The sequence below is a fragment of the Daphnia magna genome, linkage group LG1, assembly GCF_020631705.1.
Source record: "Daphnia magna isolate NIES linkage group LG1, ASM2063170v1.1, whole genome shotgun sequence".
NCBI lineage: Eukaryota > Metazoa > Arthropoda > Branchiopoda > Diplostraca > Daphniidae > Daphnia > Daphnia magna.
In genome coordinates, this window is record NC_059182.1 from 1,367,268 (window position 1) to 1,384,663 (window position 17,396).

Consider the following 17,396-nt stretch of genomic DNA (forward strand, 5'->3'; position numbering starts at 1 on the left):
TTTGTCGATAAGCTCGGATGAATAGTTCAGTTTGAACGCAAAGAACGGAGCACAAGAACACCTAAACATCGATACAAACCCGTTTTTCGGCGGGGAAAGTGTACCAAAGGACACACGTATATCCTTAAAAGAAATAACAGGTTACCTGTTACATAGTAACAACAAGCAACAACATTCTATTCCTTCAAGTGCACGTCTAGAAATCACAATTTCCAACCAAGTAACTAGACGATCGAAACGCTTAAGAAAAACCGGTAACGACGATTGTCGGGCGCTCGTCCGTCGCTCATAGGCACAACCTAACATTCGGCATAGACGGTTAAGATAGTTATCCACCGACAGTCATGGCTGACAACACCAAACAGCTCACGGACGAGCAGAAAACGATTTTAAACGAGGTAAGAGAACAGTGTCAACAAGCCTACCCATTTAGAAGTAGAAGAGTAGAAGTTGAGTGGCTTGTCAGTGGGGTGAGACAAAACAATTGACACGTGAAAAAAGTGTATCGAATTTCGTTTGTGGTTTTGTTTTTAACGACTCGCTATCGCCAATAGGCGAGAAATGGCGGTGAGCTGGTGAAAGATCGACGTTCATTTATTTACATTGTTCGTTCTATTGCGCGACGCTAGATGGCGTTTGGTGCTCTACGTCCAAAACAATCAGCGTACAAAAATCGTTAAAAAATGCTTTTGTAAAAATTCCAGTTCAGGGAAAAAGTCAGCGATTGTCAACTTGTCGACTCTAGTGATGCGTTCCTCCTCAAATGGCTTATTGGTGAGTTGTTAACACACAAAATAAATCTATCAACAATTTATTAAGTGTGAAATTTTATGGTTTTATAGCCCGCAACTACAAAGTGGATCTTGCCGACAAAATGCTACGCCAAGTGCGTGACACAACTTTCCAAATTTATAAAATTGTAATCATAAAAATAAATTTCATTGATGCAGTCGTTGGAGTGGCGGCGATTAAATCGGGTGAACGACATTCTCGAAACATGGACACCGCCCGAAGTTATTGAGAAATATTATTCCATTGGCCAATGCGGATACGACAAATTCGGCTGCCCGCGTAAATTTAAACATCTCAATATGGAGACATATCATCCGTTATAAGCCGCATTTCATTTTCAGTTTGGATCAGCGCCCAAGGACCGATTGACATCCGTGGCATTATGCAATCGTCGACGAAAAAAGATCTAACGAGATTCATGATTTACATAATGGAGAAGAACGCGCTAAATATGCGGCAGAATCCCGAACGTTGCGCAACTCAAAACATTTGCGTCGTCGCTGACATGGAAAATTTGTCAATGTGGCAAATGGCTTATCGCCCAGGTCTTTTTTAAAAAATGTTTTTATGTAACAAATAATGACGTAACATTTTTCAAATCAATTCGATTTGTTTTTTATTACACAGTAAACGATGTCCGGAACGAAATGCTGAGAATATACGAAGCCAATTATCCGGAAAATCTTCGACGTATTTTCATCATCAACGGTACAGTATATATATAAAATTTGAAATCGTGAATTAATTATTTTACAAGTGGTTTGTTTAATGGGACAGCTCCTAAGTTATTCATCGTCATCTATAACATGATGAGACCTTTTATGCATCAAGTAACGATCGACAAGATCTGCGTTTACGGATTTGATAAAGAGGAATGGAAAGCGGCTTTATTGAAAGACATTGACGCTGATCAACTACCTGCCCATTACGGCGGGACTATGACCGATCCCGAAACGGGCGATCCTAAATGCCCACACAAGGTTTAAAAAAGAAACCCAGCTTTATGATAATTTATGCAAATCTAAATTTTGTAAAAATTTGATAGTTTAATATGGGAGGACCAGTACCGCGTTCATATTACGTCAGCAATAGCAAACCAGTGCCAAAGGAGGGGATGCTTAATTTAGAAATCGGAAGTGGCAGTAAGAAACAACTGGAATTCGACGTGGCTTCCATTAGTTCCGTTCTCAGGTGATTCATTTTAGTACGTTCGTTAGATGTGCACATTTGTTGATAATGTTCGTGTTTCAGGTGGGAATTTATGACGGAAGGTGGCGATATAGAATTCAGAATCTATCACGTCACTATTTCTGAAAAAGAAGAGATTATCGAAGTGGTTCCAGTCAGTCGAATCGAGAGTCATCTGGTCATGGAAGAAGGCGAAATTATTTGTGATTACACCGGCAAATGTGAGATAATTTTGTTTTGCTTTTGTTTCGGAAGTTTTGGAATTGAAAAGGGCAATCATTTTGAATATGCAGATGTGGTCGAGTTTGAAAACGGTTTCAGTTTCTTCAGGTCGAAAAAAGTTCATTATCATATCGAGGTAAATCCAGCCATTTGTTAGGATTATATCAGTTTAACAGGTATTAAATGTGTTTTCATGCTTTTAATGTTTGTGTAAGAGAAAAAGAAAATTCTATATATAAAATAAATGGGTGAATATTGGCTTTCGTTGCAGTGTTGTTTTCTGGTGATGATGAAAAGCAAATTTTTTTATCAGTAACCATTTCTCCTAATTCAATTCAATTGTAATCGATTATGTTATGTTCTTACTTATTTCATGGTTTCTTTTGGATGTCGTCATTTGCATAGTCTTTTGTTCTTTGGAATTTGTGGACCCCACCTCCCTTCCTAGAACTGAATGTCGTTGCCCTTGAATCATTTTTTTTTTGTGTGTATCGAGTCACGTGTAACTGATTTTACCGGAATATTATGCAAAAGTTTGCTTCCCCCTCCCATGATTTTCCACGATTTTGACGACGTGTTTCTTACCCTACCTCTGCGTGAAGGTCTCTCAACCTTAGGGCTAGACTTGCTTGTGAATTTTTCAATAGTTGGAGTGGGATCGCACACCTGTGAAGAATATCGTCCAAGTCCAAGATACACCTGAATTTGGCACTGAATGTTAGGTGAGAAACTGTTTTCGTTTTCGACTGTGTAGATGTCACTTGAGGTCTGACCTATTTTACGAGCTCAGAAACTATAAAATTGACGGGATAATTACATAATATATGATCCAATTCAGCTTACATCCCAGGTTTGATTAATGAGAACTTTTTGCTGTGGATGATACTTTGATGCCGAAACATGTCTAAAGGTTATGGTTTTTTTTATGATCGCACTTTTTTCTGTTTCCATTATGCAACTCATCCCCGCATCCTACATTTCGAAAGTGTAGCTCAACTTTGTCCTTCATTAGCCGTGATTAAAACGTTAAAAAGTCGTAGGACCTTTGTTTACCTGATTATGTTATCTAAGCATTTCTAAAAATAGCTACCAGACAGTTCAAAGATCCTGTTTTCAGGTTTTGTTACTGTTTCTAATTTTATAAAGCGTCTACCATTATCTACGTTGATTGGCATGGGTGTTATAGCCCTAGAAATTCTCTATGTACGACACTTAAGATAAGTGATTAAGCAAATATACTGTTAAGAGTTTGTTCAAATAATTGATATTATAAAAATAGCTCCTCAAATTGAGGTCGAAAGGTACACCAACCTTCTCGTTATGAAACTTGTAGAATTTGCTCTGCCCCCAGGATTAATTTGTTTGTGCATCCAAGTTATGAAAAGTGTATCAACAGCTGCTACTTTTTTAGCTTTAGTTTACGAATATAAATTTTCAAAATCAGGTTTAATACAAAAGTGACGTTCATCCTGATCTTCCATTGTACTACGGCCACGCTAATTTATCATTGGACGTTATGTAACATTTTTCAAATATTGATCTGTAATCAAACGATTGGTTTGCACAGGTCAACAAATCAAGATCGTGACGTCTGAGAGGAGCTGCTGTTCTTGACATGCACACCAATTTTTCTCATTCAATTCGGAACTTGCTAATAGCTCGTTTGTCACGCAATGAAAAACAAGGCAATTACAATGAAGGTGTTGGAAAGAACCTTATCGCAATGATAAAGTATCTGTCCGTGGTTTCTTTACTTGCATATTCTTTCAGTCCCGCCCTCTCACGTCCGTATATATACAACGGAGAAAAAACTAACCCGGTAGCGATTCGACTTACAGCTCGAGCATCAAGATGATGATCTCCCAATTGAACGAGTTGGAAAAGGAAACGTTTGCACAGGTAAAAAATGTTGTCTGTCTTAGAATATCTACATGTTTAAAACCTTTAATTCAGTTTAAGGAAAACATCAAAGATTGCAAATTGATTGATTCGAGTGATGATTACATCGTCAAATGGCTCATTGGTAAGTTCCAGTTTTTATTTTTTGAACGTTTTGCTGTTTGATTAGCATGCCATTAGTGGCCCGGTGAGAAACGTGATTTAAGAAAACGTGACATTCGATTGCCAATACCTGACCGATATGACTTATCTCTGACAGCTCGAAATTTTGACGTTGATCAAGCTGAGAAGATGCTTCGACGCGTGAGTTTTCCTTTTTTAATTTTACATAACACAAATGATATCTTTCAACACCTTTGTTTGGTTAATCTTTTCTTCGCAGTCGTTGGAATGGAGACGTGCGAACCGAATCGACGAAATCGTAGAGCAATGGGAGTAAGAATTTTCTCACGCTAGTTTTAATTGTTTCATAATCATTAACTGTACGACGTTTAATCATTGGTGTTTTGCTTCTTTTTCTTTAAAAAATGTTAGGCCACCGGTGGCTCTGGTCAAATACTATCCGATGGGAATTATTGGTAACGATAAACAATCATGTCCTGGTGAGTTTGAATTAAATTGTTTCTATAAGCCATTTGAGTTTATTCAAGTTCTTTTTAAATGATTAGTATGGATCGTGTCGTTCGGCAATGCTGATTGGAGGGGAATTTTGCAATCGGTCAGTAAACGAGATTATATGCGGTACGTTTGTTACATGGCCGAAAAGAGTTTCCACGAGATGAGGAAAAATGCGTTGCAAACGCAAAAACCAGTCACTTATCAAACATTTATTATCGATATGGATGGATTATCGATGAGACAAATGTCCTACAGGCCTTGTAAGTCCTTAACTATTTGAAAATTTAATACGAATACGAAATTAGCGTTAAATTTAACTGTTAGTTAGAGAAGTTGGAATCGAAGGGATCAAGCTATCCGAAGCAAATTATCCCGAAAGTCTTCGTCGCGTATTCATAATCAATGGTAAAATATTCTTTGCTGTACTATAATTATAAAAAGATTAAACATTGATTGCCATTTGTTAGCACCCAAGGCCTTCACGTTCGTCTTTTCCATGGTGAAACCATTTTTGCATCAGGTGACATTGGATAAAATCAGCGTCTTTGGTTTCGATAAAAATGAATGGAGCGCTGCTTTGCTGAAAGAAATCGATGCGGATCAACTTCCAGTTTATTACGGTGGCACAATGACCGACTCGAATGGAGACCCAAAATGTTCCAGCAAGGTGAGACCTAATCATTCAATTGTTGTGAAACCTTTTTAAAACAATTCACTGGAATGAGAAGGTTTGCACGGGAGGAGAAGTACCACAATCTTATTACCTGGAAGTGGTTAAACCGACGCCCAAGAAGTACATGACGTCGTTGGCGTTGTCCAGTGGCAGCAAAAAGAAACTTGAATACAAAATAATTCAAGCCAATTCAGTGCTCAAGTAAAGACGACCTTAACATTCTAAATATTCATAATAAATTACCTGATTTCAATCAACAACAGGTGGGAATTTATGACGGAGGAAGGTGACATTGGATTCGGTATCCATTACATTGAGAGAAACGGTGAGAGGGTAGATCTAGTCAACAACGAAAGAATTGAAAGTAATTTGATTATGGAAGAAGGTGAAGTTGTTTGCACTCGGCCAGTCCTCTGTAAGTTCATTTAGGTCTGAATGTTAAGTGTTTAGCCTAATTAAATTTTTTTATGTCACTTAGATGTCGTGGAATTTGATAATAGTTACAGTTACCTCCGATCAAAGAAAATTTGGTACCGCATCATCATCGATCTCCCTTCATCCACTACACCGTACGAGGAATTCGATCGGAAATAAGAATGAAATTGCAAATGATCGATAGTGTTTATTCCTTTAGACAAACGTTTGTAGTTCTGTAAATGAATGCTTTTAATTTCTTACGTTATTGCCGTACTATTGTGGAATTTCACAAGCGTTGGCAATAAGGTTTACGTCTTTTCAAAATCTATCATTGCCGCTTAACCTGATCAAGCCTCACGTATTCGATTCGGGCGGAAAAAGTTATAGAACGTCCAACAAATTGGCAATTATTTAATGTTTTAAAGAAATAAAAGGTTTCCGGTTAAAATGTTTAGTTGCTGGCGTGTTCATGTTTTTTCTTAAAAGCTTTGATTTACATTTTTTTGGTAGGATACAGCAGAGTTCGTAAAACTACATCCGTTCACACTAAAGGTCATGTGAATTCACTATCGTTAAATTGATGCCATCTGTTAGTTTCCGAGAAATTACAGCCTGTTGCAGCTGCACATGTTTACGAAGATTTGAATTCGTTCCCTAACCCTTGCAATGTTGTACCCTGTTTTGTCAAAGTTAAAAAAAAAATCTAGTGTTTGCTTGACACTACGTTAATTCGAATTTGGAACAGTTTGTTTATTCTAGCCGACATGTTTTTAGAAAAGTCTTTATGTGCTGTGCAGTCCCAGTTGAACATATCTCTGTTTATTAAAACATTGAATCCGACCATCTCCAATTTCAAATTTGATAAAGGACCTTTCGAACTATCCAGATGATGAATCTGTGTTTGCTGGACACGAATGTTGTTGCTGATTCGGTACTTAAAAGAAATGTAACTCAGTAAAGTCAGTGTGCACTTTTTTTTATTGTTATTTGACCATAAAATGCAAAAGCAGCACGCTTGTTACCAACGATCAGGACTATTAGATATTCTAATTTTCAGGAGCCAGCTATTTACCATATTATGACCATGAAATAAAACATTTTCTGATTTTGATCAACCCTGATTTTTGAAAGCTAGAAAACGGTCATTACCTTGTTGTTTATTTACCCTGCCTTTCATTGTTGCGTGAAATTTGGAAGAGAAAAGGAATGATATTTCTCACTCTTCCCCCAATTTCGAGGGGTCCCCGAAGCACTGCCATTATATTTTATTTAAATTTTCAGACCTCAGTTGAACACTGGCTATCGAATACAACGAACCATACTTTCCGCTGCTGTTGCTTTCCTGCTGAATGCCAGATACGTATCACTTAGTTAAGTTATATAAGTTAGTCAGTTATATAAGGTAGTCAGTCATATAATCACATTCCATTTGTGCGTTTACTGCGCACTTTGACGTCTATAACTTTTCACTTTCCAAGAGTCTTTTTACTAGTCAGAAATCGAGTTGTTCATATTAAAAGAACAACTGGAAGTCAATTAAATAAAATTATTCTTCAAATGTGATGTCTTAAACGTGATTAACTAAAATCTCGTTAGTTTCAGAAAAAACCTGGCAATTTAAGCTCAAACCAATCCTCTTTTTACGATTCGTTTCAATCGGTTTTTATGAAGGCTATAGAAAAAAAACAACAACATCGGAGTGGCAATTCTTTCAATGGAAAGCTATCGCCAGTTAGTGGCTTTAGAGCCCATCAAGACACGCCTCTACTGCTGGCGTTATAGCTTCACGAAAACTACCAAAATAAAGTCGTGAGCGTAATGGGCAAGTTAGTTAGCAGTTCCAGCATCAAGATGGTCGTATCGAGTGAAACTCGAGCGGGAATTTTAGAACAGGTATTGAAATAGAACGTTTTGATTGCTAAAATTGATTTAGAATGTACTTGTATCATTTTAATTCAGTTTAAACGAAACATCGCCGATTGCCAACTGGTTGATGATAATGATGATTACGTCATTAAATGGCTTGTTGGTAAGATTGTTACATGTTATACTCAGTGAGTGATTCAACTAATTTTTCTTGGTTTATTCTCAAAAATAGTTCGTAATTTCGACCTAGTTCAAGCGGAAAAAATGCTAAGACGCGTAAGATTATTTGGATGAAATGAATTGTTTGGCTACGAGTTAACGTTGATTTAATGTCTTCTGTTTTTATATACGCAGTCTGTTGAATGGAGAAGAGCTAACGGCGTTGATGAGATACTCCACCAATGGTCGTAAGTTGTCTATTGATTTTTAATAATTAGTTAGACTTAAAAATGCTCGATTTCATACTCACTAACAGCTTTTTCCTTGTCTTTGTTAAGTCCACCGTTGGTCCTAGTCAAGTATTATCCTATGAGCGTAATCGGCAATGATAAATTTTCTTGTCCTGGTAAATTGACTTTAAGTTTTGGAGAAAAAAAAATTACTTTATTTATTTATTTTTTATTAACGAAAATGAAACGGTTGCAGTTTTGATCGCGTCATTTGGAAAAGCTGATTGGAGGGGGATATTGCAATCGGTCACCAAACGAGATTATTTGCGGTACGTCATCTACATGGCGGAAAAAAATTACGCAACAATGAGGAAGACTTCGTTGCTGACTGGGAAATCCATCGCCCATCAGACATTTATTATCGACCTGGATGGATTTTCCATGAGACAAAGGACTTATAGGCCATGTATAACTTATTTATCTGAATATAGTGAATAGAAATTAGAAAAATACTAATTTTCATTGATAGTCAGGGAAATTGGCATTGAAGGGATCAAAATGTCCGAGGCAAATTATCCTGAAAGTTTTCGTCGTGTATTCATAATCAACGGTAGAGTATTTTTTTCTATTTCAATTCAAAAAAGATTATAAATTCATTGTCACTTATTATAGCACCCAAGGTCTTCACGTTCGTCTTTTCTATGGTGAAACCATTTTTGCATCAGGTGACATTGGATAAAATCAGCGTCTTTGGTTTCGATAAAAATGAATGGAGTGCTGCTTTGTTGAAAGAAATCGATGCAGATCAACTTCCAGTTTATTACGGTGGCACTATGACGGACCCCGATGGAGACCCAAAATGTTCCAGCAAAGTGAGCATTGAAACATTCGTTATTCGATTGTGGGAAAGTATATTATTAATTCATCAAGTGTAACTCAAAAGCTGTGCATGGGAGGACAAGTTCCGCAATCTTATTATCTCAAAGTTATGAAACCCATCCCGAAGAGTTACATGACGTCACTGACGTTGTCCGGAGGCAGTAAAACGAAGCTTGAATACAAAATAATTCAAGCCAATTCAATGCTCAAGTAAAGATGACCTTACATACAAATATTTTTGTATAAATTATCTGATTGCATTGGTTCCACAACAGGTGGGAATTTATGACGCAAGAAGGTGACATTGACTTTGGTATCCATTACATGGAGAAAAACGGTGAGAGGGTAGATCTAGTCAACAACAAAAGAAATGAAAATAATTTCACATTGGAAGAAGGTGAAATTGTTTGCACTCGGCCAGTCCTCTGTAAGTTCATTTATGCCCGAGTGTTTTTTTTTTATTCATACGTATATATATTTTTTTACGTAGATGTGGTGGAATTTAACAGCTACAATTGCCTACGTTCTAAGGAAATTTGGTACCGCATCATCATCGATTTTCCCTGAGCTTTACGAGAAATCGATCTAGAACAAGAATGAAATTGAAATCATGTAGAAATGTTAATTACCTCAGTTAAATCTATTTTATGTAACTCAATTATCCCGTCAATTACGTAACTCCATCATTTCAATTACACGATATGATGGAAAATGGCACTCCTTTCAGTAAAAAAAAACGATATGATTTTCTAGAACATGTTAATTGTAAACACGTTTAATTATATCTACCTGGATTTAGATTATCTCGAAATACACATATTTTCTGTTCGATATAGCAGAGTATATAAACGAAATTCCAAAGGTCATCTCAGTTCACTGTCGTTAAATTATTGCAAACTTTTGGTTTCCAAAAAACTGGCCTGAGGCAGCTGCACATGTTACGATGCACACGTTATCTACCCCACACATATGTTGTACTTGCCAAACAGGAAAGAGGAAAAAGTGCTTTTTGCTTAACATTACGTAAGCCAAAATTAAAGAAAAGTGTGTGTTGATTCTATTCTAAATGTTTTTGAAACATTTCTACGTGTTAGGCAGTCCCACTTGAATGTTTTTCTGATAAGTCCATCTCCAATTTCGATTTTGATCAAGGACTTTTCGAACTACCCAGATGATGAATCTGGTGTTCATAGGACATGAAATGTTGTTGCTGATTCGGCCCTTAAAAGAAATGTAATTCTGTAAAGTATATGTGCACGTTTGATTGTGTTATTTGGCCATAAACTGCCTTCAATATTCCTGCCTTTCAATATTTGCAAGAAATATTGAAGGGGAAGGGCTTCATATTTGGTATATTCTACTTTGCTTACTCTTCCTTCTTCCAGTCTTCCCCCATTTCCGACAAGACGTTGCCGTGTCCTCGAAATACTGTCTGTAAATTGTATTTCAATTCAGACTTTCAGAAACCTCATTTTCATTTTGAACTCAGTCGAACACAGGACTCGTACACAACGAACTCAGTTATCAGCTAATATTGCTGTTATGCCGAGTGGCAATCGCGTGTTCCGCTGAAGGTCAGTTATATAGACCAGTCATTTTGGGATGCAGTTGTTTAACGAATAAGAATTTTCATTTTGCAAGATCCTTTCTTAAGTTAAAAGCGAGTAATTTGAACCAATTGATAGTCGATTAAGTTAAACAGTTCAAAGCTATGACGCCATTTTGATGCTAGAAGTTAAAGCTTCGCTCGTTTCCAGATGTCAATATGGACGTACACGTGGCAATTGCTCGAACAGATACACTTTTATCGGTTTGCATGTATCCATTGGATTGGCAGTTCATCCAAGATGTATAGCATGGCTTTATGGCTAGAAAGCCAATCAAGTCACGCCTCTATTGCTGACCTTAGTTCTATGAAGGGACGAGCAAAATTAAAGTTGTGAGTGACTTGCGAGTTGATTTACAGTTCCAGCGTCAAGATGGTCGTGTCGTGCGAAACTAGAGGAGAAATTTTAAAACGGGTATACAACTAAATTGTAATTCTTATGGATTATTGGAATTTTCTTACTGATTTGTATTATTAAATCCAGTTTAAACGTAATATCGCAGACTGTAATCTGATCGACGATAGTGATGATTACATCGTCAAATGGCTCGTTGGTAAGCTCACTGATAAGTTACTCAGTAAATGATAAAAATATTTTTTATTTCTTCCCATCAGCTCGTGATTTTGATTTGGATCAAGCTGAGAAAATGTTAAGACGCGTAAGTTTGTTTAATATGTATCGTTGACTACGAGTTGATTGAATATCCCATATTTGTTCACAGTCTGTCGAATGGAGAAGAGCAAACCGCGTTGATGAGATCCTCGACCAATGGGAGTGAGTATTGATTTTTAATAATTTCATCAAATTGAAAATGCTCCATTTCATACTCATTAATAGCTTTTTCTTTGTCTTCTTGAACTCAAAGGCCACCGGTGGCCCTTGTCAAGTACTACCCCATGAGCATAATTGGCAATGATAAATTTTATTGCCCTGGTAAGTTGAAATCGTATCACAGAACAGGAAGCATTTTCCTAACGTATTTTGGTGTTTTAAATTACATAAATGAAATGCAGTGTCAGTCGTGGCGTTTGGAAAAGCTGATTGGAGGGGAATATTGCAATCGGTCAGCAAAACAGATTATTTGCGGTACCTCACTTACATGGCGGAAACCAATTACGTGTTAATGAGGAAGAATTCATTGCTGACTGGGAAACCTGTTACCCTTCAGACATTTATTATCGACATGGATGGATTATCCATGAGACAAATGTCATACAAACCATGTAAGTTATTTATTGTAATATGTAATGGAAATGACATATGCTCAATTTTAATTGGCAGTTAGAGAAGTGGGTCTTGAAGCAATCAAAATATCCGAAGCTAACTATCCTGAAAGTCTCCGCCGAGTATTCATAATCAACGGTAAAATATTCTTTGCTATTCAATTTTTTAAAATAAAAAATTCATCGTCATTTGTTCTAGCACCCAAGGTCTTCACGTTCGTCTTTTCCATGGTGAAACCATTTCTGCATCAGGCGACATTGGATAAAATCAGCGTCTTCGGTTTCGACAGAAATGAATGGAGCGTTGCTTTGTTGAAAGAAATCGATGCGGATCAACTTCCAGTTTATTACGGTGGTACAATGACCGACTCGAATGGCGACTCCAAATGTTCCAGCAAGGTATACAATTTCAACTATTTTCAACTTGTCACATTCAGTTGTTTGTATGGTTTGGGTTAATTAAACAGGTAAATATGGGAGAAAAAGTGCCGTCGTCTTATTATCTCGACGTTGGAAGATCTGTTCCAAAAGACGATATGACGTTTTTCATATTGACTCGAGGCACAAAAAAGAAATTTGAATTTAAAGTTGTGGCAGCCAATTCAACGCTCAAGTAAATTAAACTTTTATCAAAATGAATGAATTATATGTTAATTTGGAATGATTAAAAGGTGGGAATTTATGACGGAGGAAGGTGATATCGGTTTTCGAGTTTACTACTACGTCAAAAATGAAAATGAAAAGGTGGACGTCGTGAGCAATGCAAGACTTGAAAGTCATTTGATGATGCAAGAAGGTGAAATTGTCTGCACCAGGCCAGCCATTTGTAAGTGAAATTTTCTCTGAATCACTTAAATTAATTTTAGCAGTTATATCGCTAAGTTGTTGGATTTCTGTTACGTAGATGTGGTGCAATTTGACAACAGCTACAGTTACTTCAGCTCGAAGAAAATTTGGTACCGCGTTATCGTTGATCTTCCCTCACTCGACAAGTCCGACTAGTATGGCCGTCAATTATCAAGTAAGATCTTTAATTTTCTTGATTAGCGATGTTTCATTGGGTTGGGCGTCAAAGTTTTTCATTTTGAATTTATTAAGACGCGGGTTTCTATGGAAATATTAGTCGTGTGGTTTATTGCACCATCCTTTTCAAAAGCCTTCGCGCGTTTGATACTTGTTTTTCCCGCCGCTAGGTGGCAGTTAGCGTTTCATGGTGTAGTTTTCATCTCTTCCGTTTTCTCGGCTCTGTCGTTGGGCGTTTTACGTAAGAGGAATGTTTTAATGAGAATAAAAAGATTGTTGACAAGCTGAAAAAAAGGAATTTTATACGAGGAATGAATGGTCCGTGTTACCGTTCCTCTTTCATTTGATGCTACGGGCTTCTATTTATGGGTTTCTAATGTCACATCGTTTAAAGAAAATAAAGCGAATTCGATTCTCGCTTTGTGCTGCGTTTTCAAGTTGTTCCACAGAAGCCATAGAATTTTTTCTTTTTCGCCTCTAAAATGATGAATCACTGCGCCTCAACATTTTATTATATTTTCTCGCTTTTTGGTGGGTGGCGTCCAGTTTCTTTTGCCGCTTTATACAACACATTTTGTTGTAATTTGGTTTTGTAGCTGTTCAAGTAGTTGGTTTTGAGTATTTTCTTCTTTTTCTTTTCAAGTTGATGTCAAGTGGTTTGTTTGGCCTCTTTCTTCACAAGGACACATTTCGAGTTGTATTAAAAAAAAAAAAATATTTTACGCCACAATAAAAAATGAGGAAACTGAAAATAGTGTGTGCACGCTAACGGTAGATGCCCTACAAACGTCCAACTTGTTGAACAATGACTCGGGACATTGTCGAGAGATGCTGAGCAACTATTTGAATATAGAGAGAAACAAACGAAATCTTGTATTTATACGGTAGGAGAACTATATACATCTCAATAGGCCTATGGTGGAATGTTTTGGGTCATGATATTTTCTTTTTTTCACTTTTTGCTGAGCTGTCAGCTCTCTGGTTGCTGTAGCAACAGCGGGGGAATGGAAATAATATTTTCAAAAATCAAGAAACTTAATTTTTGAAGAGTCATTTTCCTTACAAGGCAGTTGAATTCAAACACAACGTAGGCCTGAAATAGTTGTACAGCAGGTGCCACAGCTGTGCAATCCAATTTTCTTTTACAACACGTTTTTTTCTTTTTAATGCATTCAGTTTTTGAGATTGAATCAGCAGCTCGATGGTTCGTCAGTAGAAAGTATTAGCTATTTCTGTAATAATATGAAAGTCCATCGTCAAGGTGATTTTTCTCATCTCTAAACTGCGTGAAACTCGTTTTCTCGATCGTCTCGTGATGCTTTTCTCCATACTTTTGTGCGTATAGGATGATGATGATTATTCAAAACGATGATCAACTACCTTCCATGAAAGGGGAGAACAAAACAAAGCAAGGAAATGACGAGCCTTGTTATTATCATCGACTTTGGAGGATGTAACATTGATGATGGAGGGGGCGTTGATTTGTCTAACGATTTTCCATTTTTTTTTTCTTTTGTTTTCCTTTTTGTTTATATAATCGATGATATAGACGCTATATAAATATAAAAGCTGCTCTAGGCTGATTGCTCTTTTGTCATAAAAAAACAAATACGAGAAAAGATATGTTGAACAAACGTACGATATTTCATTCGATTCTTGTGAGGTCTTTTAAAATGAAGAAATCTGTTCAGAATTTGCTTTTATTTGTTTTCTAAACGTGGGGTCGTAATGATTCGAATGTAGGCAAAGGGTTACGGGTAATTAAAAACGATTTTTATTTGTAGATTTTTCATAAGAATTTATTGCTATGCAATAAACTTATAAATGATATCAAACTGCGATGCATCTCTGTCTCTACTTTTTGTTTTCGAATATCTTGAACTTTGAAAAAGCGGCAAACATGAACAAGGCGTTTCCCAAATGTTGTGCCCTGCCGTCTCCGTGTGAACCATCTATTTAAAAAAAAATTTATGTATATAAATAATAACAGGAAAAAGAAAAATCAAAGACAAACATTGGAAAAAAAAACTCTTTGTGTGTGGGCTCGCCGACAGGTGTGGGGGGGTAGTCCAGGTGCGCATATTAGGTATATATTTAGCGTCTCCCCCCCCCCCTTTTTTTTTTTCTTTTTCTTTGTCTAATTTGTATGTATACAAACAGCACGCAAGTTTTTAACACTCAAATAAAATCTTCTCCCTGCCTCTCCATATACAAATATCTAAAAAAGACACGAGAAGAAATTGGAGGGTTTCGACACGATGAAATGAAAGATTCCAAACATCTCGTCCTGAATATTTCATTAGGTTCTAGTTATAGATATATATATATATATATTTGGGATGGGGTGGGGGAAGGGATGTGAAAAAAAGACAAAAGAGTAGCTTTGGTATGTTGATGCAAATGTTGAGGAATTGGAAGAATTGTTTAAGTTTGATGGGGAGAAAGAATTTGACAAAACACCTTTTGGAATTATTCTACGGGGTAACAATGAATAAAATTAGGAAACGTTTCACCCAAGAATGTAGTAATGTTTAAACATTGTTGTTGTGCACTACAATAACGTTTAAAGAGGAGAGTGCTTCTCATCTCGTTCATGTGCATTGGGTTTTGCCACTGTTCCTTGCGCCATTTGATTGGACGAACACGCGTCACGTGAAAGTGTAAGGATTTCGTAATAGATGTTTCTATAGTAATCAAGTAGCCAGGATGAGAAGAAGAAACTCTCATATCAACTCTTTTTCTCGGGAAAAGATGATTACATTGACACTTGCACGTACACGTCATAAGTTTTGATATTACTGAAATTCTTAAAACTATCAACATCAATAATTTATATATATTTTTTTAAAATATCGATGTCTACAGTAGCGCCACCTTCATATTCCATCAATCATGTAGGGAAATAAAATTGTGGAATTTTATTATTACGCTCTCAATTTTCTTTTCTCGCCACATGTCGGTGCAAAGAAGAAAACTACTGTATGTGCAGTATGCAAATATCTTCCCCCTTTCTGATAGACGTATACACCCAATTCAAGTTAGGATCGATATACCTTTGCGTTGCCTGCGTCATATTATTAGCCCGTACGCGCCGAGCTATTCACACTCGAGAAATATGCGGCTGATCAAGTACTAATGGCCGACCATCTGACCGTGTAACTACAAGACATTAAAGGGGGATGGGGGGAAATGTTTTTCCCAAACATTCTTTTTATTTTTTTTATTTATTTTTTTTTGTATCGGATGAGGTCAAAAGAAAAAGATTTGGTCCGGTAGTTTGCCACATTGCGGATGAATAAACTAATTTATTTTTCAATAAAGAAAGAAAGAAGTTCTTTTTCTTGTTCAGTCGGTTCGAACCGGGCCTGTTATTGACACATTCATGAACTTTGTGCAGAATGGACAACTTTGTCTATCTTGTACTTTTTTTCTTCTCATCAATAGATAGAAAAGAACATGTTTGAAATAGTCTTTATAAGCTGCCTACCATGTTTTTTTCTCTCTCTCTCTCTCTCTCTCTCTCTCTCTCGAATTAACTTCCGGTCTGGGAACAATTGAGGAAACTGTGCTTGGAAAGAACGGAAGAAACTGCACGATTTTTTTGTTGTCCCTAACAAATCCATATAGAAAAAGAGAGAGAAAAAAACAAGACTTGTCTACAACTATGTTTGGATCTTGGCCAATAATCGATACGTAATGACACTCTATTGATATGGCCCTGCGTGCCTTCTTTATTACATTATATTCGTTTCTAATGTTGCACTTTGTGCGCCATTCTCATCATTACAGAACGTCATCGGGTCCTATTTTTCACGTATCAAGTTCTCTTGGACATTTTTGGGTTTGATGGATGTTAATGTTATTGACGTAAAGGTATACACCATCAAATAGAGGGCTCATGGACACACTCTAATTGAATTAAGCGATCGGGGCTGTATCAGAGCATCTCTACGACCTCTTTCGCCCATCTATTTATACGAGCGCGATGACGTGTTTTGGTTATCTATATGCACACAAGTGCGTCAAACAATTTGAATAATTCGTTTCGATTATTCTTTGTAATATGGGAATTTAAAAAAGACCATGAAATCGTACAAGTTTTCTGTGTGTGTGTGTGTGTGTGTGTGTCAAGGGCTCAGTGTGATGTGGTCAAAATTCTTTCAGCGAATCAAACACGACATGTTTACCGTATCGCATCAAAAGAATATTTGCATATTTTCCCTGTTTTTATTTTCCCGTGTCCCTACATTTTTCAAAAGATGAAAAATGTTTGGTACGTGCAAAAAAAAAATGGAGGCATTTTTAAAGAAAAACAAGTTTGTTTTTTTCGTCACACTGGCATTTTAGAATGCAACACATGGACAAAAGAGAGACCTGTGAACCATTTGCATATACGGTTCTTACAAGAGAATAGGGCGAGAAAAATAAAGGACCTCCAACAGAGAAAACTAAAAATTTTTTTTAAAAAAAGGACCCGTGTGAAAGGATCCGTTTTGGCAGGAGCCAACACAAACAAAAAAATTTTTTTTGGTCCTTATCTCTTTTTCAAACTATTTCGTAACAAAAGGAAAGGGTTATCAGTTTTGAAAGAAGAAAGAAA

At 36.7% G+C, this 17,396-nt stretch overlaps 4 protein-coding genes across 4 annotated transcripts; all 4 read left to right on the forward strand.

Moving 5' to 3' along the window:
* The first annotated feature begins 69 nt into the window (after nt 1-69).
* Nucleotides 70-2,460, forward strand: LOC123466237 (SEC14-like protein 2). Its single transcript, XM_045167741.1, has 10 exons — nt 70-398; nt 705-774; nt 843-886; nt 951-1,071; nt 1,134-1,337; nt 1,420-1,500; nt 1,570-1,772; nt 1,838-1,983; nt 2,044-2,201; nt 2,274-2,460. Exons 1-10 carry the CDS (start codon nt 345-347, stop codon nt 2,357-2,359), a joined length of 1,167 nt encoding a protein of 388 aa, XP_045023676.1. The 5' UTR covers nt 70-344; the 3' UTR covers nt 2,360-2,460.
* A 1,411-nt stretch (nt 2,461-3,871) lies between these two features.
* LOC116919594 (SEC14-like protein 2) lies at nt 3,872-6,263 on the forward strand. The gene is made up of 11 exons (XM_032925613.2): nt 3,872-4,101; nt 4,156-4,225; nt 4,361-4,404; nt 4,484-4,536; nt 4,636-4,703; nt 4,770-4,979; nt 5,044-5,124; nt 5,187-5,386; nt 5,448-5,593; nt 5,656-5,807; nt 5,871-6,263. The coding sequence occupies exons 1-11, from the start codon at nt 4,054-4,056 to the stop codon at nt 5,984-5,986; spliced, it is 1,188 nt and encodes a 395-aa protein (XP_032781504.2). The 5' UTR covers nt 3,872-4,053; the 3' UTR covers nt 5,987-6,263.
* A 752-nt stretch (nt 6,264-7,015) lies between these two features.
* LOC116919674 (SEC14-like protein 2) lies at nt 7,016-9,774 on the forward strand. The gene is made up of 11 exons (XM_032925692.2): nt 7,016-7,702; nt 7,769-7,838; nt 7,908-7,951; nt 8,030-8,082; nt 8,173-8,240; nt 8,321-8,530; nt 8,594-8,674; nt 8,737-8,936; nt 9,008-9,153; nt 9,219-9,370; nt 9,434-9,774. Exons 1-11 carry the CDS (start codon nt 7,628-7,630, stop codon nt 9,508-9,510), a joined length of 1,176 nt encoding a protein of 391 aa, XP_032781583.2. The 5' UTR covers nt 7,016-7,627; the 3' UTR covers nt 9,511-9,774.
* Nucleotides 9,775-10,922: 1,148 nt separating this feature from the next.
* Nucleotides 10,923-12,775, forward strand: LOC116919690 (SEC14-like protein 2). Its single transcript, XM_032925704.2, has 11 exons — nt 10,923-10,964; nt 11,034-11,103; nt 11,165-11,208; nt 11,272-11,324; nt 11,416-11,483; nt 11,564-11,773; nt 11,832-11,912; nt 11,973-12,172; nt 12,241-12,386; nt 12,445-12,599; nt 12,678-12,775. Exons 1-11 carry the CDS (start codon nt 10,923-10,925, stop codon nt 12,773-12,775), a joined length of 1,167 nt encoding a protein of 388 aa, XP_032781595.2.
* Nucleotides 12,776-17,396: the final 4,621 nt, after the last annotated feature.

Excerpts from the sequence above, each read along its gene's own strand:
- LOC123466237 (XM_045167741.1), top strand. The coding sequence starts at position 345 with ATGGCTGACAACACCAAACAGCTCACGGACGAGCAGAAAACGATTTTA. Across the intron at positions 887-950 it reads CCGACAAAATGCTACGCCAA|TCGTTGGAGTGGCGGCGATT; the intron begins GTGCGTGACACA and ends TCATTGATGCAG. Across the intron at positions 1,501-1,569 it reads ACGTATTTTCATCATCAACG|CTCCTAAGTTATTCATCGTC; the intron begins GTACAGTATATA and ends TTAATGGGACAG.
- LOC116919594 (XM_032925613.2), top strand. The coding sequence starts at position 4,054 with ATGATGATCTCCCAATTGAACGAGTTGGAAAAGGAAACGTTTGCACAG. Across the intron at positions 5,387-5,447 it reads ACCCAAAATGTTCCAGCAAG|GTTTGCACGGGAGGAGAAGT; the intron begins GTGAGACCTAAT and ends TGGAATGAGAAG. Across the intron at positions 5,594-5,655 it reads CAAGCCAATTCAGTGCTCAA|GTGGGAATTTATGACGGAGG; the intron begins GTAAAGACGACC and ends AATCAACAACAG.
- LOC116919674 (XM_032925692.2), top strand. The coding sequence starts at position 7,628 with ATGGGCAAGTTAGTTAGCAGTTCCAGCATCAAGATGGTCGTATCGAGT. Across the intron at positions 7,703-7,768 it reads GAGCGGGAATTTTAGAACAG|TTTAAACGAAACATCGCCGA; the intron begins GTATTGAAATAG and ends ATTTTAATTCAG. Across the intron at positions 7,952-8,029 it reads CGGAAAAAATGCTAAGACGC|TCTGTTGAATGGAGAAGAGC; the intron begins GTAAGATTATTT and ends TTATATACGCAG.
- LOC116919690 (XM_032925704.2), top strand. The coding sequence starts at position 10,923 with ATGGTCGTGTCGTGCGAAACTAGAGGAGAAATTTTAAAACGG. Across the intron at positions 11,774-11,831 it reads ACAAATGTCATACAAACCAT|TTAGAGAAGTGGGTCTTGAA; the intron begins GTAAGTTATTTA and ends TTTAATTGGCAG. Across the intron at positions 12,387-12,444 it reads GCAGCCAATTCAACGCTCAA|GTGGGAATTTATGACGGAGG; the intron begins GTAAATTAAACT and ends AATGATTAAAAG.